This window comes from Anopheles gambiae, chromosome 3, assembly GCF_943734735.2.
Source record: "Anopheles gambiae chromosome 3, idAnoGambNW_F1_1, whole genome shotgun sequence".
NCBI lineage: Eukaryota > Metazoa > Arthropoda > Insecta > Diptera > Culicidae > Anopheles > Anopheles gambiae.
In genome coordinates this window covers 47,823,489-47,844,474 of record NC_064602.1, presented here as the reverse complement: position 1 = coordinate 47,844,474, position 20,986 = coordinate 47,823,489, and the positions used below count along the sequence as shown (strand labels likewise).

Genomic DNA, 20,986 nt, shown 5'->3' with positions numbered 1-20,986 from the left:
TGTCACGTACTCAATTGTGACAATCAGAGGTGATACTCAGAACGAGTGGTGTGACTAATACATGCTCATGACATGTTTGCGACCATCGCTTGGTCAGTCACTATATCACGACTTTTTTTGCTGTGATCAATTTTACAAAATGTCACTGACATAGTCATGACAAATTCTGGCTGAAACAAAATCATCTCAGCGTCACGAGCTCTACTGCGAAGATCAGAGGCGAGCCTCAAACAGTTGGTGCGACCATCCCATGCTTGGTGACATTGTGTGCAACCAACTCGTGTTCAATCACTTGGTCGCGACATTTGCAGTCGGTGATCATCGCGATGGTCACGGGAGATATGCATTGCGTGCGAGTGGTTCCAAGAAACAAAATGAGCATGTTTTCTCGCTCTGTTTGACCCGACAGATAATCAAAACAGATAGAGGGAGAAAGCATGCTCATTTTGTTGCTAGAGCCTACGCGCCAAGTATATTCCAAGAATGTCGCGATTATCGCCGACAACAATGTCGTGACCACGTGAGTGATCAAAAGTTGGGTGCTAAACTAAATGTCACCAAGCATGTGATTGATTTTCCAACTGTTTGAGTATAGTCACTGATCATCTCAGTTGTGTACGTGATCTGATTTGAATTTCGTTTCAGTCATGAGTGTTGATGATTGAAACAGTTGCATTTGGCAGCACTGTTCACAGCCAGAAAAAAATCATGATAATGCTTGCGCCGGCATTAAGCTAAGTTTGTCAGTCAGAGTATCGCGTTGGACTAAAAAATTCACATGTCGTGTTCAGCATGTCATGGCGAACTTTTATTGACTATCAGCAATGAGCATCAAGCTACCACGGATATGTTCATTGTTTTCGTTGGTGAAAATCTCGTGATACTCATGACATTTTGCAGCACTGCGTGTGGTGCTACCATTGGATTTCTGAAAGCAAGAGCATAGTAAACTGTTTTTTTACGTTTGAAAGCTGTTTCCTTCTTCGCCGACGGCGTTTTGTTTGTAAAATATTAGTAAAAGGGAATTATTCTCTGATTATAGGTAAACCTCACGAATATTGGTTGAAACCAAGGATTTTACCATCAACAACGAACACCAAATATTAGTTGAAAATAAGGATTTTACTTTCAACAAGGGCCCACGATATTCGTTGATAACAAAGATTTTACGTGTAATCAGCAAATTACCTTTTATTAGAATTTTACAAACGAATTGCCATCGGCGAAGAAGGAAGCAGTTTGCAAACGTGAACAAACAGTTTACTATGGTCTACCATTCAGAAATCCAATGGTAGCGGCACACCATTCGATCGTCGTGGCATATGATTCAACCGTAGTGGAACGCGATTCAACCATGGTTGTACGCATTCGATCATAGTGGCATGCGATTCGAAGCAGGCGGTTTGCGATTCGATACAAATGGCACGATATTCGAACGTAGCTGGAAACAGGTGTAAGTATTTTACAAACGAATTGCTATCGGTGGAGAAAGAAGCAGTTTTCAAACGCAAACAAACAGTTAACTATGTTCTACCTTCCAGAAATCCAATGGTAGCGGCACACGATTCGATCGTAGTAGCATATGATTCGACCGTAGTGGAACGCGATTCAACCGTACTGGCACGCGATTCAACCGTAGATGCTCGCAAACGGCACGTGATTCGAACGTAGCTGGAAACAGGTGTAAAAAGACTAAACATTATTTCGGTACACCCAGCACCCCCCCCCCCCCCCTCCAGCATTTTTTTAGTTGATCTGGATTTCCGAAAGCAACTGGATTCGGATCAATCAAAATCCGGCTGCAGTCCCATTTTGTCCATCACTAGACTGTACCACTGGAGCGCAAAGAATTTTGGACACACGTGGTGATTTAAGTCTCCAACGAGTTGATAAACTCACGAAAGATTTAAAGCGCAATGAGTGGGTTACCATTCGTCACAAATGAGTTGAATGATTTTCGGCCAGAGCATGGACTCCGTTCGCCGCGACACCCAATCTCCACTAATTTGATCTCATGAGAAAGTGATGTCACTCACTTTTCAATGAGAGATCCGTTCGTTTCCGCTTTTATGGGACGAAATCCGCGTGGTTTTGCGGCGAGAGGTTTTTGTGCCGTACGCTCATTTTGAAGTGAGTGTCGAACGGATTTCGGCGAACGAAGATCATGCTCTGGCCGTATAATTTAATTCACTCATTCACTCATCCTGAGTTGTAATGCACACCACTAGTTGCAAGGTACCGCTGTGTTCGCGAACCATATTCGAAAACAATGATTCGCCACAAAACTGTTCCAATTCAACTGCTCAATTATTTCATCTATTTCTTGTTTGCGATCAGTTACATATTTAATGACTCAATCACTTTCCTGCCCGCGTTTCTATCGCCTTTTTTTTTGCTAATTTCGGCATTGCACGATGCATCAAATCAAATCGATGATGATTGTAGTTGTATGCGTTTATTTCAATCATTCATTTATTCCTGCATTTGCTTGACTTATTTTGGCTTTTTAAGTGTTTGCTGACTGTTTTTTTAATACGCGCAAGAACACACAAGCCGCCGCCGTAGGCGTGTATTTTCTACTCTCCCTTCCGCCAATCATCCATAATTCTACTAGTTTCCATAAGTTTCCTAATTTGTTATTTATGTATGTGTTTTTTTTACCAGTCCTGAGATTTTCTTACACTCTCAACAATTAAGCCACAATCACCAAATTACTTTCTTCCCCCTCTCTGTTGGCGTAATAGTTTGCGCGACTGTTGTTTTAAAGATGTTGCGCTTTCGCTTAACCCTTTGCAGCGTACACCATCATATTTCACTACTGCGCATTAGGTTCTATTAGGATCGATATATCTTAGCTTTATTCCAACCAATTTCAAGCTTTTAAACCATGTATTTATTGTATTACTATTATTACTACCGTCATTATTACTTTCATTGCAGTTATTTAGTATTTAGTAGTTACTGTTTTAGTCACGGCTGTGGTAAGCTTGAAGTTATGTTACCTTCCACACCCATTTCTCGGAACGCCTCTCTGACAGTAACAGAGACACGAACAGAATGCATTACACTAGATGTTTGTTTAAGAAGTTAGCTAGCAGAGGTTTTGAAGAGAGATAATGCTATCGCTGTTTAGCACTCCTGCACTAGTAGTTCGTGTCATCGTACTATCGTCAACACCTTTTTTTCACGTGCGCTAACATGTTTTAATAATCATTTTCTGTTAACTCATAAGCCATTTTGTTTTTTTGTTTTGTTCTATTGTCTATCTATATTATTTGCGCCTGTGTAATACTGATAAAACTGGTACATCATGCAACATATTCCATGGGTGTGTTCCGTGGCTGCAGTCATTAGATAATGTTCTACAAATGATTATATTTTATGGAACAGAAAAGTCGCGAAACAGACAATGGGTTAATATTTGATACATTGTTTTTTAGCTGCATTATTTCACAATCATTAAAATCAAACCTATTGCACTTTAACCGATGCCGAAATGTAATGCTTGTTGAACCATTCTTTTGTGGAAAGTGGTTCAATTTTGTTCATAAATGTATGAGTCAGTATGCATCACCTTTCTGAATGAGTTACACAGTTTGTAAAGCAGGTCCGATGCGCTGCATCATCTTTGCTTTGGTAAGATGCAGCTTGTCGCATGCACAATAAATGTTACAATTAGTTTTGTTTGTCACTACTACGGAACCGCTTTCAACTTACTTATTGATGTGTTACGAATGCTTTTATCACTAAGAGGTAGATACAAAATAATGATAATTTTTGAAAACAATCAAGTGTATACTAAAGCAAAAATCAAAACTAAACAAACGGATCCACAAGTACATATAGGCCTAACAAAAATAACAGTCCTTGCGGCGTACAATAATAACGGTCCTCACGAACTTTATAACAAAATCTCACCTTATTAATCTCTGATTTCTTGCCTTTCAAATAACCTGCAATCAACTGGTAGTTCCTTGCTCTCCTTTCGCTATCATTGCTGTTCTCCGTTGTTTGTAAGCTTATATGAAACATATTATGTTGCTGGGACATCAGTGGCACGTAAACTAAATGCAATATTCGTGTTAGTTTGCTAATGAACCATTACTAATGCTTTTTTTCTTAGGTGATATTTTCTTATTTTTTTGTCTAGTTTTTTTTTGCATTTTATATATCATTGAATGTAGTAGACCTTACGCCTTTTAGCTGCATCGAAAGGTGACTGCAATGATGCGTCCGTGTTTCCACCTGTGCATTATGTTATTTGGTATTTGGCAATCCTGTTTCAGTTCACTAATTGCTATTCAACTGTGCTTGTTAGTTTGCAGCACTGTTACTATTTCCTATCGATTGGCATATGTTCACGTTTGCACTCAATCACTATATACCGGCTGCGCGAATGTTTGTAGAATATTCATCTATTTCTTTGTATTGGTAGTTTGGGAAGTATCGTAACTTTTCGCTTCTTCATAAAACAAGCTATATAGTTCGTGCACATGACATGTTTCACTCGATCAAACCGGCAACTGATACGGCTTACTAGCGCAATGTCGGGTAATGTTATAAACTGAGATCAATTCGGAGTAGGATTTTGTTCACATTAAAATCAATATATGGCGAATCAATATTGAACGAAAGGTTGCATAAATACGAATGTAGTACGAGAGCATAAGGAAGAAAAGGTGTAAAACAGAGACAGTAAAGAGAGACACAATCGACAAAAAGAAAGAAAAGCATACATTGTACGCTGTGAAACAAATTAAGAATAAACTAGATGTAAATAACAATTTAGTACGCGTACATAACTAAAACAAGCAAAAGACCAGGAAAAAGAACAATTAAACAAGAGACGATTAAAGAAATATACCATTATCAATTAACATCATAATACTGTTCACAATCATTGTCTATCGGTTTACCGTTTACTAACAAGGAAATCCAAACTAATTAGATAATGTTGTAGAAGGAAGATTTGTTTACAACCGAAATCTACTATTAAATAATCGCACTGGCATGGGAGACATATCTTGTACGATTCAGAATGTGCATATGAAACGCACATAATAAAAAATTGCTAACGCAAAGCGTACGGATGGTGCATAAAGTATGCATCAAAATTCATTACCCTAGCTAATAGAATATAATAATCACTGTTAGAGGTTTTCAAAAACAAACCAAAATGATGCTGGGTTTGCATTGAGTTGCTTAAGACAACATAATGCGCAAATTACTTAAATTAGTTTGTTTGTTTTTATACAAATTGAAAGCGTTGCCGCACTTGCCGAACCAGCTTTTTCTTGCCCTTATAGGCAATTGTAATGTTCTCGATCAATCGGGAAAAGTGTGCCGGTCCATCGCGTGCCAGCATGAACGTGTCACGCGCTTTGCTGAGGAAGTCGATGAAATCACTATAATGGCGCGGCGAAATGTGGGACAATCTGCAGGAAACCAAAAACATATTATTTTACACTGACTGTGACCTAAGAGCGGCTGAGAAGCACGGGGAGTACAAATGTGGCGCTAAACTATTTACCTTGAGTGCGTCGTATTTACATAGGCCGAAACGGCGGCTTCAAGCAATTGATTGAGAGGTTCACGATCGTAACTGAGCTTGATGCATTGTCTCAAATTATTACCTGTGAAATGAGATACACGACATAATAGGTAATTTATGTATTTGCATTGTGCAATATAAGAGGCGTGCGAGGTAAATATCATTCATTCTGTGCATGGTTCTTCTTACCTCTTGCACCATGAGCGCCGAAATTGTGCAGTCCAGGCGTAGGAACGCTACAGCGCCGTAGTATATCCGACAGGACAGTGGCACACTGCACATTTTTTATCACCAGTGGTATCATTTTGGATAGTTCGGGCTTGCCAAGCGAATGAGACAATGCGCACGCCCAGTGTATATCGTTGATAGCGGGATGCGTATCTTGGTTGTAAGCTAGCTGGACATTTTTCATTGCCAACATAGCCAGATTGTATGCCCGCGCTGGATATCCACGGTGTTCCATATACCTGTATGAAGTCAATAAGCCACAGGAAACCAATGATGGGAAATATTGTTAGTATGGAAAGTGTATCCAAATCCCTTGCGATCGACACATACCGAGCAATGGTAAAGAGTTGACTTGATGTCATAATGTGAGTCGCAGCATCTATTACTATGTGATATGCGGTTTCGAAGGCCATCGCATCGTTTTCACATAACGTCAACGCATTCAGGGCACAGTTCGGTGGATCTTTTGTAGCACACTGCAGTGCCAACGTTCGGGCACAGTTAGACAACTCATCCTGCTGGCGAAAGTTAAGATTCAGTCTCATGATCGTCGAATGTGACATGATAGTAGTAGCAACTGGTCCCGTTGCTTCCGTTGGTGTGAATAGGTGATACCTAAAGGTAAGGGACACGATTGAAACAAAAAAAAAAAACATTAGAATTTCAATTAATCAATGTTGCATCATTTAACCAATCCAAATACATACCAATTCTGCATAATAGACATAAGGGCATCGATGCCAACATGGGACGCGCACGTTACCAACCAGCGAACCATTTCACGACGGCGCCAATTTAGACACGTAAGTGTCATGCGCATCACTTGCAGTCCCAGCTCAAAAGCCACACCGAGTAGGGTTTGACTGCGCGGACCATTCTCCGGTGTGGCGAAGCGGAACGCATCTTGGGCAAGCTAGATGAAACAAATAGTACAAAATATTTAATATATCTGCAAACGAAACTAGTTCATTTCGCCAAACCTTACCTTAAACAGATGCGACGAACTGTGAATGTTTCGTCGAGCATTCTGCAGCACTGCCGACAGGCGCTTGGTGTCACCCTTGGCAGCACTCAGCATTGTGGAGCTGAGCGAACACTGCTGCGTCTCCAAGTGTCCCAGTGTCCACCAGCGAGGGTATGGCGAATGCATAAAGTTGTTATGCTGCAATTCGATACCGTTAACCGATGCACCCTCGTTGATATTCTCCAATATCGGGAAACGCATTGCACGCAGCCCGATTTCAAACGCCAAATCGGAATGTTGGTTCAGCAAGGAGGCGAACAGGAACCTCGCCAACGTGTGCATCGGCACTGATTCGGGGTGTATCATCTCACCCAATCCGCTCGTTGGACCACCATCAAGCAACTGTACGCTAAGCTTCCGCAGTACGCCGACCAGAACCGAGTCGAGATCAATGCTGCGTAGGCGCTGTATTAACTGATCCTGCTGCTTACAGATGACGTGCTGTGCGTACAACCCGTGGGGCATAATACGCTGCTTGCTCAACGCCAAAATGGCGGCCTCGAACGCGAGTGTTAAGTATGTCTCCTGCTTATCGGCGGAATCGGCAATAGGCAGATGACGGTACTTTGGAGCGATGATGTTAACATCTTCTGGGGCTGCAGTTCCACTGCCATTGCCCCCGGGGCCTCCACCAACAGCACCTCCATTGCCAGCATCATACGCCATGCGGCTCATTTCATTCATCTGAACAGTAACTGCCTCCGGTATTAATGACGCTTCCGTTAAACAGTCGAAAATGCATGCAATGGCGTCTAGTGGAAATTCCACTTCACATCCCACGCTACAATCGATGCACTTCGAAAGGCAGTTTGGTTTCCGGTTCACCTTTATTGGGTCCAACATTGCCGATGATGTCGATGTGCTCGATCGGCTCGGACCGGGTTGTGAAGTACTAGCAGAGTTACTGTTATTACTGTTGCTTCCCGAAGAGCTGCCACCAATGGTCGGGTAATTCTTCTGTTTAGCTAGTGCCACAGGACAGTCATCCTTGTGTTGGTGCTGTGCTATAGGCAGTACTTCGCATTCGGAACCATTAAACGATCCCATTATCGATCGCTCAAACGGCTTTGACATCGAGCCTGAAGGCATGGGTTGTGCGTGACCGTGCCCAGATGACGCTGCCATGGAAGAAGACGACGGGCCTGGCATTCCATACATTCCACCGTTGTTGTACATTGTAGGTTGTGGTCCATTGGCGTGCATTGCACACCCGCCACACGTAGATATACCACTGGAAGATGGAACGTAACCTGGACAGTTTGCCGGACCTGGTTTGTGCTGTGAATGGTGTGGTGGCATTGCCAAAGAGCAACATATAGGCTTGACACAGCACGATACCGTGGTGCTCATAGTCGGTAGTCCTACATTGGCATCCGTCGGATGGCACGCTGCTGGCGCTGCTGAATGACCTGGTGCCGGTGGTGGTGGTGGTGGCGGCGGTAATATTTCTTCCTTGTGAATAGGACAGTTACATTTGGATGGAAAAGAGGAAGATGAGCTTGCCACTGCCGCCGAAGAGGCGGAGGAAGACTTTGATGCTGAAGTAGATGCCGTAGCGGAGGAGCTTGCACTTGGACCACCGGTGGTATTCGAGCTACCGGCAGATATGTGTGATGACACCGTTGTTACTGTGACCGATGATTGCGTCGAAGTAGCAGACATCGATGGATCAGAAACCGGTGCTCCATGCGATCGAGATGTCGATGGACCCGGTACTGGGCACGATGAAGAAGGTGGAGGAGGGGGAGGAGGAGGATGTCGGATACCAACGGGAACAATCATTGCTGCACCTGGTGGTGCATGGTGCTGATTCGCGAGCTGTTGTTGTTGGTTATGATGATGGTGATGGTGATGATGGTTATGATGATGTTGTTGATGATTTGTTGGCATGCTCGGAAATTTCATGTAACGGTAATCGCGGCTACAATGGGGTTGCTGTGCCTGATTTGCCGGCGGTTGGTGCGATGAAGACGACGAGCAGTGGGGCATTTTACGATAGATGTCGTGGGGCGGTTGGGGTTGCATCATTCCAGCACCATTGGGTCCGGCCAGGAAATGGTTGCATTTTGAGGAGGTGCATATCATTCCACTTGAACTGCGATGCATTCGTTGCTGTTGAGGTGCAACTGCCGACGTAGATGGCATTGACGGTGCAGGTGGTGCCTGATGCTGGCCGTGGTGAGCATTGTTAGCTCCTCCATGAGATGGGCCGGCAATGGGACCGTTGTGCTTTAGCGAAGATGCACCAGATCCAACCGACTCATAGTAACATTTAATTTGGATACATTTAGAGCAATCTTTCTTCATCGCCGGTACTGGCAGTGCGTTGGGTGGGTGCATATCTTGCATTAACGGGGCCGGTGGTGGAAGAGGAAAATGGGCTGAACTTTGTGATTGATGACGATGCGATTGGCACTGGCATCCGGCTTTTATTCCGGATGATGTCGAAGCCTGCGGTTGGTGTTGTTGCTGCATCAGATGTTGCTGTTGATGGTGATGGTGACTGTGATGCTGCTGCTGATGTTGATGCATAATTTGCTGTTGTTGGATTGCAGAAGCAGAAGAAGAGGATGATGATGATGATGATGATGACGAGGAGGAGGAGGATGGTACCGGGGCCGGTGGTGCTAACAAGGAATGATGCATCTGTTTAGTAGCACTCGATTCCTTTCTGCACGTGGACGGCTCGGTCGCAACAACTTTCAAAGGACCACAGTTGCACCGTGCTGCCGTAGTTGACGATCCTGATCCAGAACCAGAGGGTCCAGGTGTTGGATGCTCAGTGGAGGAAGTTTGTGATGGGGGTAACTTTGGTTTGTGTCGTAACCAAAGAGCTTGCGCCTCGCGCTGAATTTCACGCATTGTTCGTACAACGCTTACTGATAATCTCAGCGCAGCCTCCATGTGACCATGCGAACGCAATGAGTCGATCCTTGCTGCCGTCATGGATATTTTTTCATGCCACAACGGTTGTCCGTTGGCATTGAAGTTGGATTTTACGCTCGGGTTGCTAGCTACGGGGGTCTTGCTGGAACCGGCAATTTGCACAGAATTGCGACTAGAGAGCTTGTAGCTATCCGACTCAAGGATTCGTTTAAGGTGTTCGTTTTCCCACGACATGTTCACTGCATCGAGCGCTTTGTGGAAAATGGTACGAGGTGTTTTGTTACCATTTTTGCTAACCCATGAACCATTGTTCAATTTTAGACGCTTGCAGGGTCGACCATTCCCCCCTGCATTTCCATCACCAGCGTTCGCAGGTTTAGCGCGCCCTTCGGGTGCCGCATTTCCGTTCAGCCCTGAACCGCCGGCTCCAGCAGACCCATCGTCCGTGCTGATACGCCTTGAACTAGGTCCAGCTTCGGGATCCACATCCATAACGTCCGCGTCTTCCTTCGTTGATTCTTTGGACTTTTTGGCAGCATGGGATGTGGAAATGCCGCTAGGTCCAGCTTCTTCCTCATCCTCCAATGCTCTCTTGCACACTGGTTTATCTTTGTGTTGTTGCTGGTCACACTCATCGCAATCATCATGGGACATAACAGTAGCTCTATCTGCAGCCGTACCTGAAGACATTCCCGAGCCTGAACTGGTTGGTTCCTCCGCCGGGTTGATTCGCCGATTATTCAATCCCGACGGTCCAGGTTTCTCAAAGTCTAGATCTACCTCTTTCCGATGATCATCCATCCCTGATGAATTTGACGACGAAGAGGACGATGACGACGAGAAAGAAGTACCGGCAATAGTTTCGATTGCTTCATTGTTTGTACCTATTTTCAGCGTCCCTGTCGTAGACGTTCCACTCGTACCCGCCATAGACATGTCCTTTGATAGCTCGATGCAATCCTGATTGGCATCCTCGTTCACGTCGAAGTTAGGAGCGCTTACACTTGCTGGCATTGATACACTACCACCAGCGGTTGCAGCAGCGACACAATCGAAAAATTTCTTCGGTTTTATGTCGTCCAAAAACACTGGCCTATTGCATTCACATTTATCCTCTCCGCAGATGCATGGGCTTTGGAAGAAGCTAACATTTCCAGCACTAGATTTAGAGGTTCCTGCACCACCACTACCACCGGCTTGATTCACTCTACCAATTACGCTACTTGATGGTGCGCCACCTATTGTGGCTCCGTCGACATCCATCGATTCTCGGGAGCTGTCGTCATTTTCCGGCATCATTTCTGGCAATCGATGTTCTTCCTCCGGAACGTTCATCAAGTTGAGGTTCATGAAATCTCGTACCTCTCCGTCTTCGTCACGATGTTTACGGCTCGGACCGGGTTCCGCTCCATCGGCAAAATTGATGTCCTGCAAAATGTTGTGCACTTGATCGACTACATCCTCCTCCATACCATTTTCATCTTCTCGACGCCTCTCTGCCTCTTCATCATCATGATGGTCGTCTTCGTCGTCATGATCGTTCAAGACCTCGCCATTCTCGTTGTTTTCTTCCTCCTCGTCTCGACCATTGTTTCCAGCACCCTCGTCCTCGTTCGCTTCATCCATCTCGTCGTCGGAATCGGAGTCCGTTTCGGAGCTATCGTACTGGTCGTTATGATGATTGTTTCCTCCTCGATTTCCATTATCTCCATTTCTATTTTTCATCGCACCATACCGATGGTTAAAGTGATTACGATTTGGATGATCGTGGCCACCTCCTCCTCCTCCGTTAGGTTGATTATTATTGTGATGTTGCTGGTACTGGAGTTGCTGATGGTGATGGTTGTAGTACATCATGTTGCGTAGATTATTTTCACGAAAGAATCGATTCCGATCACGCTCCCGTTCACGATTCGATCGGTCGCGTACACTTTCCCTACTGGACGACGGTGACGTACGCAAGTCAGGATCCTCCTGTGGACATACCTCACTTTTCGACCACTTCTCCAACAGCGACTTCCAGTGCATGCGTTCCGCATGCGATGATTTTGGGTTCAACACTATGCACACCCACAAGGCACCGAGTTGATCCCACAGTTGGCGACATTTTTCCGTCATTGGCGTGCCGTGATTTTTCCACAGCACTAGTCGTGGGTCACTTAGGAACTGCTCAGTAATTAGTGTCAGCATGCGGGCACCGTTCGAGTCTTGAGCACGCAACATTTCTCGCACTTTGCCGAAAAGTGAATTGAGATGCTTACTGCTGTAATAGTAACTACCCTGACCGAGGTACGTTTTCACCGCTTCGCAGACCTGCGTTTCGTCCAGATGCCACGAATGATCGTCATCCTTGGAAGCACCCGCCGTCGGATCTGGCGCACCGCAGATGGAATTGATTTCCGAGCGCTGCTGCAATATCTCATCAGCAAGACGCTGTGCCGTTGGCAACACTTCCGTATGATGTTCGGCAATTAGATATTGAATGAACTTTTGTAGCTGCTGTCGGTTCATTTGTAGTAAAGTCTCTGATATAGGAACGCGTAGTTTCACCGAATCAGCATTCCGTATTCGGTAGAGGGCTAAGGCGACCACATGATGGCACCAAAATATATCCTTAGTATCGCAGCTACACGTCACTGAAGTTATTTTACATCTGCCGAAGAGTAATATTGAAATGTTAGAGATTATTTTGTAGCTGATTGCGAACATTGTGGACCTTTTTTTTACATACACACACACACAGATATATATAAACTTACCGATCGAAGCTGACGGATACTTTAAATTTCTTATTCTCTTCCAGTCCACTTGTGTTGGAGCCGCTCTGCCCACCAAGGGACATGTTATTGAACGCATCTCGGTGGTCCATATTGGCTCCGTTGAAAGGCTGCTGCCCATTTGGTGGCTGCATTTGCTGAGCGGCCAAACCGATTGGCTGTTGAGCAACAACCACCATATGAGGTCCACCCGGCGGAGCAGGACCACCGACACCTGCAGCGGCTGCGGCTGCCGCGGCTGCTACAGCGGCAGCGGCCACCTGTACACCCACTCCAGCCGCTGCTGGTCCACCACCACCTGCACCAGCCCCACCTTGTGGTTGCACTGGATGGACCATTGCAGGTGCGGGTGGTGGTGGGGACAGAGGAGGAGCATGATGATTCTGATGCGCATGGTGCTGTTGCTGTTGCTGGTGATGATGATGCGCCGGATGATGCTGATGAACATGATGATGGTGCGGCTGCTGATGATGATTGTTGTGATGGTAATTATTGTAAAGATTCTGATTTGCTGGAGGCAATGGATAGCCCAGATCATTATTGCGGCTTCCGGAAGACGACCCAGCATTGCCGCCGCTGTTGTGGCGTTCGATTTGGTTCGGTGGGTGTGACCACACAATCCCACTTAAATGGAATCCAACTTGAAGGACATTCTCCACACAACCAGTTTCAACCAATTTGAGTCCAGTGCAGAAGCTCAAGCTTTGCGATTCCACCGAGTTTATGGAGGAAACCCTACATGGGAGAAATAAGCATCAATTTACATTAGAGCTATCGCACATACGTACATTACCAACTAAACCGCTCCGTTGTTCAACTCACCTGGACAAGGAACTGTACATGCAGATGTCCTTTTCATTGCGAGGAAAGGACCAAAACACGATACGCCTCTGGACCGGTTCAGGGATCCGGTCGTAACGTTCCTCGATCTTCTGGAATGGTTCATTCTGAGCTACGATCCGGGCGGTGATGTCCAGGAGCGAGTACGGTTGGTGGTAAGGTCCATGAGATTTGGCTGACGTGCTGCTACTTTTACTACAGTTGGACGCTTTGGCAGGATCTCGGCTGCAGTAAAACATCATTTAGCTCCTTTTTATATCGTCTATGCGACGGATATTAAATTAAGGATGTGAAGAATTCTGCACCGATTCAACTCCGACCTAGCGGCGCTAGTTGAAGTTACCAAGTAATTCAAACTATCTCCTAAGTAACGTGCTTTCGATGGAAAAAGTATTTTTAGCTGCTTAACTTGCTAAACCTTGATTTCAGCGGGTGAGAAGAATATCGAATGTCCTCCATGTTGCTGCATTCACGTAGAGATTCTTCCTTCTGCTGATTTTCAAGGAATAGTTAGCTGTACAATCTGTTGAATAGAGTCAAAATGGTACAACATGTTGTAGCTTCACATCATATAACAATATATGCAAATAATTGACCAGACCACCTTATACACCAACACCAAACAGATGATGGCCTATCTATTTCAACCTGACCGATTGCGAACAACTACTTTGAACAAATTGGAAAATTAATTTCTACTCTCTCGAAAACTTCCAGCTACTTGCGTAAAGGGGAAAAAACTGCTAACCATCGACCAGTATCGCCAAAGTCTTCAATGAGCGATTAACCACCGTTCGGTTTGTTGTAAAGGTCGAAATCTGACACAGAGGAGCATTATATCAGCCGATGATTGATTAGAAATGAACGAGTAAATGATTGATAAAATAAATTTCGTATTCGCTTTCGTGGCAAGATTCCAACCGTACCCGAATGCTGTTTAATTACAATAAAAAACAGTATCCGTTCGATTGGAATTTATGCGCAGCTTTCGCATTGCATTCCTGAGAGAGCAAATTTAAATTTTTCTCTGTATTTTAAACCAGGATCAGGAAGGGCGCTTGTTAAACTTGCCATTAGTGTCCGTACCTTTTACCTATACCCTCTCGTAACTACAAAGTTAATCCACTTGAACACATCGATTCGAGTCCGTGTTCTAACGGTAAGCTAAAATCGATCTACTAAAACCGACCCACCACCAGCAGCACCAGCTGTAAGTGGAAGAAATTGAGCACTGAGATATGATTATCGTTTTTTTATTCTTCGTCTGTCCCCTGCGCAGCAAACCTTACGCCGTCGTTCCGCCGTTACGATGGGGGTCCTCCACTCCGCCACACACACGCTATCTGGAGTGTCATTTCAGACCAGAAAAAGCCACGAAAAAACAACACTCGTTTCTCTCGCATTCTGGTTCGTCCGGTTCCGTCGGGGCCGATGGACGGGGAGGAGAGAGGGGTTTACAAATTTTATTGATGGCCACATACAGTGCTACAGCGCGCCTAGCGCACGGGAGTTGACTGGGTGGAGGTGTGCAACGATTTCCATCTGGGTCCACTCCAATCCACCCTGGGGAGTGTGGCATGCCAGTAGCGTGCTACGTGTGTGTATGTGAGGCCCTCAGGAGGAGTGCGCTGAAATAGTATTGCACTATCCACTTTCCACGTGCCGCGGATGATATTTTCGCTGGCGCCGCGCACATGTAATACTATTATTTTTTAATAGTAATAAAGTTACCATCAAGCAGCCCACATTACAGTGTACATATACACAAGCAGCTTTTCACGACGGCACTCGGTGTGAGCGTGTGTGTTTTCTGGCATAGTGGTTGCTACGATATTGGCCATACCGTACCAAGGAACCAACAGGGAACTTACAGTCGGTACGGGGCTGCTGCCACAAGCAGGTACCCCCAGCAAAGTGGCAATATCCTCCTCTCTGCACGGGCAGCAACAAACGACTATACACACAGGCACATAACATACACGCCTTCTCGAAACCCCCATGCGAGCCATAATCGAGCAGCCATTCCACAAAAATAATAATCCCGGTCGGTTCGGTTCCCATCATCCTACGAAACACACATCCAAGCAGTCAGCGTAATCGTAGTCCAGCGGAGGTCTCTTCTCTTTCTCTCGTGCTTTGATTATTTCCCGACAGCACACACCACGGATGAGACTCCGTCGCCGAGGCCGTCGGTTCGAGGGTTTCTTTTTTATGCCCAACTTTGGCCGATTCAATTTCCACTTGCACGGTACAGCGCGCGTCCATGTAGTGGTGCACACCGTCATCATCAGCAGCAGCATCATCATCATCATCATCATCCTTTCGCCAGTCGGAATGTTGGTACTGTATGGTATGAGGCGCACACCACACAGGACCGTCGAAAAGAATCCCCTCCCGGACGATATGTGTGTGAGAGCACTTCCTCCGTTGGCGGTAGTGCTAGGAGGCACTCACCGCAGCAGCCAGCCGCCGCCAGCCATCGTGCTGCTAGCCAGGAGGCATATTACTTTTTATGAGCTCTCGTGTGAGGCAAAGAAGCTGAGCTGAGTCCGGCTCCGGAGGCCTCCTCTTGCACATCGAGTAGGCGGCGACGTGAGCGCACCGGAGACGCATTCACACGTTCTCTCCCTTTCCATATGGTCGGCGACCACGGGCGACGCACAGCGGATGCGGAATAAGGAAGGCAGATCCCGCCAGAGCAGCAGGAAGCAGGATCGAAAGAACGCTGGGACGGATCCGCGAGAGCGTTTATAGACGGTTCAAATTGCATTGCGACGGCGCAGTCGATGTTTACATGGGAAACTTAGTGAAAACAAGCGCGTTTTTCTCGCGTCCGTTGGTTCCACATCACAGTGCGAAGAGAGTTTGGCATACTACGGCAGCGTAAAACCTATTTAAGCCAGCAAATGTTGTTTGATGAGTAATCGATTGAATGTTTCTTTAGGACACACTTCCCTTTTTCGTGTTCAATTAAAAAAAGACGGAGAGGACAAAGGATTTCACTCAGATGGTTTGCGGCCATTGCAACGAATGTTAAATATACATTTTATATTAACAAACTGTATGAATTTGCCACATATAGCAACGGGAACAAAGAACTGCGCAGGGCTTGGCAGTACTTTAAATCGTATATCATATAATGAGCAATTTAATGTAAAAAAAGGTACAAAAAGGTGAACGTCATTTTTCGATGATTCGGCTAATCGACAGAAATGCCGACCGAAACCAAAAGTAGAGAAGACACGGATAGGGACAGTGGTGCAGAAAGAACCTATCATCATCGTCATGTTCATCGATGGTCTCTCTCCCCTGTAACGGCCACAGGATCACGCTGGGCACTTTTTTAATGCTCTTCCTGCGATCCCAAACGTACGAACGGCTGTGTTGTTAGCACGGAACGGAGCATTCGTTCGTGGGCATTGTAAACACATGTTCTTCTCATCCTCCCTCCCTTTGGTGCCCTGCCGTTCCATTGCGACTGTTTGCACTATGCCGTCTCGGTTAGAGCCTCCGTTGCTGTTCTTGCGGGGCCGCCGGGAGAGCAAGAAAGAGAGAACGCCAAAATACAGCATTGCGAGCGAGAAAATCCATCGCAGCATGCTGCTAACTAAACAACCAACATCGCCTGCCCCGTACGTAACGTAACCAGGGTGTGTAGCGAAAGGGAAATAAAAACCCATTTGTGTATGTCAAAGATTAAAAGCTATCATTTGATCGCACACAAGCCCTCCGTCGTTTGCCAGTGTGAGAAAGCGGACGGTGACGCACACCAAGGCACTTTTTTATACCGATTCTGCTCTCTTGCGTGGCCGGATGGGAAGTTTCCCCATGCTGCATTAAATTAGTGTGTTTAGAACAGTGAGCTCGACCCGGCAAAAGAATGGCCACCTTAAGAAGTTACCTAGCATACTTGCGTAACGCGTAAATGATATTTTTCATTACATGTAACAAAAACTGGTGAGATACGATTTTAATTGAACTGGAACTTTTTTTTTGCCTTCTTAAACAAACTGAGCGAATTCTAAAGAAGGATAACGACAAAAAAACATGCCAGAAGTAAGCGAATGTGCGATTCTCTCTTTCTCGCAAAGCCAACAGGGGAAAAGAGAACTCTGCCCTTTTTGGACAGAAAGGACAGAATTCTAGCACCGTATGCAATACGAGCCGGGTTTGCTGCACGATAATAGATTCCCCTTCGCAGCCTACAAATGTTCTCGGCCAGCTTCCTTCCAGATGGTACGGCCACAGGGAAAGGTACACACGCCGGTGAAGTGTAGACAGCATGCTTCAATGTGTTGGTGAAGAGCATCCGAACAAACATTTGCCGTTTTTTCTCGCTTCTGTCTGTCACTCTGTCTCTGTCTCACTACCATTACCACCACCACCACCATCACCTGCGACGAACGGATGGACCCATTTTTTGGGCGCAGGTGGCTTTCCAGACCGTGTGCGCCGATCGTTATTCTTGAATTTATCTCAATCATTGCATGAAATGGGCTGCCCGAGAAATGGAACAAAATGTCGGACCGAACTCCGGCTGGGTAGATCGTTAAATTAACGTACCGTGTATTATTAAAAAATAAATCTTCACGAATCGGTTAGCCACTATTTCGACCACGTTCGTTCTGCTAGAATTGCTTTGGATGGCTTCGAAGCAGGGAAGGTCATTTTTCCGTTTGAAGTTATTTTCCTAATGTTCACCGAAAGGATGGATTGAAGGCTTTTTCGCTGTATTCTTTCACCATAGGGTTGCGATGCGGACGTTTTTTGGTGGCTACGGGAAACGCCGTGGAGGCCGCCATCAGCCTTGCTCAGCATATTCCCAGACACGCCTAGGAAAAAGCATACATAATTGAATTTGAAATTTTGAATTCAATTTATTCCCTATTGTTGGCCAACTTCAAAGCAATTAATATCTGTCAAGTTGGATATTATTGGGACATGCGCAGTGTGGCCCGGTGAACGTTATTGGGCATAATAACACGATTTCTGCGGTAGGACCATTTTGCTGCTGTACTTTGCAGCAAAAACACTACCGAGAAGAAAAATACGTTGATAACGCAATAAACGACACATTTTCATCTTTCTCCGGTTAGAGCAATCATCTACCACGGTCTGCGTCCGTACCGATCGATTCGCCCGGGGTTTGACCGGGGGCATCGGATTCGGGCCTTAATCATTGGCAAACAAACAAATGAAAACAACCCGATGCTTGACAGACAATCCAGAAAAGTGACATTCGAGCCCTACACATGCACACAGCATTAGTGTTGAGTAGAGGAAATTCTCTCATATTTCATCCACCTTGTGGTGGTATGGGTAGACAATTTATACTCTACCTATCTCGTTCCGCTTCTTGAGCGCTCCACAGTGCAACAAAAAAAAGATTGCCTCTTTCTCATTCCTTCGTCTTTTCTCCCTCTCGCTTTGTCCCACATCGTACACCTACCCGGTGTGTAGTTTACTATCGCAAGTCACGCATACCACACCATCATCCCACCATTCCCAGCGGATTATTCGTTTATGCTCTCTCTCTTTCTTTCATACTTTCTCTCTGTCGCGCAAACGCCCCAAAGCCTGTGTTTATGTCACCTACACTACTGCAAGCGGTATTATACGATTATACGGTCCCAGTAGGCCAGTGTATGGTGCGCTAATAAAACCTTCCTTTTTATACGCACCTTTACCTATGCACGAAGAAAAGAGACGCCACATCCACATCAAAGCAGGCGAACTCGCTCACACTCTCGCACACGCTGCCGATGTGCTTTGAAACGTGCAATAAAGAATTATTTACATAAATTAAAAAATAAAACACTGATCAAATAATCATAAATTTTTCCCATTTCTACGCTGCTCGAACTTTCGGAAAGGATCTATTTTCGAACGGGATATACATGGGAGAAGCAGACACAGTGGGAGAACATAATAATGAACGGAAAGGCGAGTTTCCTTTCCCGAACACCGAAGAGAGTGAAAAAAATATATGCGTTTAACAAATTCTTCACGTTCGCCAGCGAAACAATCGCTGCCTCATCGGAGGAGCTGGACGGCGAAATAGAATATCAATTGAGCTCCCAGCCAAAAGGAAAAAGTTTTCATCCATTTTGTCCACACTGCATTCATTAGTTAGGGAGGAGATGGGTTTTTTGCCTTCTTTCCGTTGTCCCGAAAACGACCTATTGCGTCCCCATTCTGAAAGGACCGACCGCGGATGGCGCAGGGCGGGCGGTTTTACGAGGCTACAGGGCCATTTATCAAGTGTTTTTACGGCAATTGGTATCCTTTGCAGAGGCAGTGCGCGAGAACCCAGCCTTGCCCACTTGGATAAATTATAGTCGTATATATCTTTGCAAGTCGTACGTACCTGGCGTGATTGTTTGCAGAAGGTACCACCTTTATGTGAAGGAAACTTAAATTGTACTAATTTTTACAGCAATGCACCACCGGAACTGGTTAATTTGCAGCAATATCGAACTATTTCCACCGCACTATGACCGACGACAAAACCATGACATAATCGATAACATTTTCTTTCGAATCCCATTAATCGTCGGGGTTCTTAAATAGCTGCGATTAATCTTTTCCAGATGAATAATGCACCGACAGCTCCATTTGTTGTCGTTTTTTTCACTACCTATTTCACACCACACTATCATGGGGTCTCACTCCTGCATACACCTGGCATAGACATTACGTGTGGTACGTGCGTATTCTTTCCCGAGATATGGTCCGGAAATTGTTCTCGGCCCATAATATAATTTTCCACAAAATCACGCACACAATACTAAACCATGCAAAAGGGAAATATTTTCTACGCACTGTGTTAGCATCGAGCGCAGCAGATGACTGGTTAGATTGACACGATTTTTCTTCAATGAGTGGTCTCCACAAAAACCTTCATCTTGGCCGCAAGAAGTCTTTCCTCGTTCTCGCTCTTCGATTGAATCACTACTACTGCGTTCTCGCACTTCGAAGTTGGTTGTGCTCTGAAAGTGTGTAGATGTGTGAGCTATGTTATTAGGTGCGGTTATGTGTGTGTGTGTATCTCATTTTGACTGTTTATATTTCTGGCGTTGTCAGTGCGGTTATATCAAATAGTGGAGTACTCAACAAGCTTAGCTCGTTACCCAACTAGCAATTTTGTTCCAACAAATGTTGCTCATTTTCAAGTGCTAACACCAGTCATACCCACCAATAATAGGCTTATTAGAAGATCGAAAGTACTTTCATTTGGCGTTTTTCTGTCATATCGCAATTGACAGATACTACTGGTCGGGAAATCGGAATTCGACATGCTCATTTCCAATTTGCTTTGGAGAGCATTTTTTTCTGTAAAAGCCGATAGCAAACTTGCATTTATTGTTGGTGTTTGATAAGAAGAGCGTGAATGGCAAGCTCATTTTCAATGCTTATGATAATGCTCAGGAAATCAATGAATTGAGTAAAAAATGTGAAAACTGACCGATAAATTTTCATGTCTTATTTACGCGTACGGTAAGTTTTTTGTGAGTCATACTATGAGTTTGACAGAAATCAGACGAGGATGACATAACTTTCCATCATCTAATAAGCCTATAAATAGCGCTCCATCACAAAAATAACCTCTGCAGTGCACAACAACTATTTCTCAGCTTACAGCACAAACCACAACAAAGATTGACTTTACACTACTTCTAG

At 45.1% G+C, this 20,986-nt stretch overlaps 1 protein-coding gene across 3 annotated transcripts; it reads right to left on the bottom strand.

The window, feature by feature from the left end:
• Positions 1-2,439: 2,439 nt before the first annotated feature.
• Positions 2,440-20,300, bottom strand: LOC1279493 (uncharacterized). Of its 3 annotated transcripts, XM_061661104.1 has the most exons (10): positions 19,674-20,300; positions 18,988-19,073; positions 13,289-13,829; positions 12,449-13,201; positions 6,765-12,342; positions 6,487-6,692; positions 6,110-6,394; positions 5,741-6,018; positions 5,531-5,633; positions 2,440-5,435 (listed from the first exon to the last, which is right to left on the bottom strand). In XM_061661104.1, exons 3-10 carry the CDS (start codon positions 13,546-13,548, stop codon positions 5,249-5,251), a joined length of 7,650 nt encoding a protein of 2,549 aa, XP_061517088.1. In that variant the 5' UTR covers positions 13,549-13,829; positions 18,988-19,073; positions 19,674-20,300; the 3' UTR covers positions 2,440-5,248. The 3 variants fall into 3 exon arrangements, with proteins under 3 accessions (XP_061517088.1, XP_061517087.1, XP_061517090.1); XM_061661103.1 differs by lacking the exon at positions 18,988-19,073; XM_061661106.1 differs by lacking the exon at positions 18,988-19,073 and having other exon boundaries at positions 20,129-20,300.
• Between the last annotated feature and the right edge of the window lie 686 nt (positions 20,301-20,986).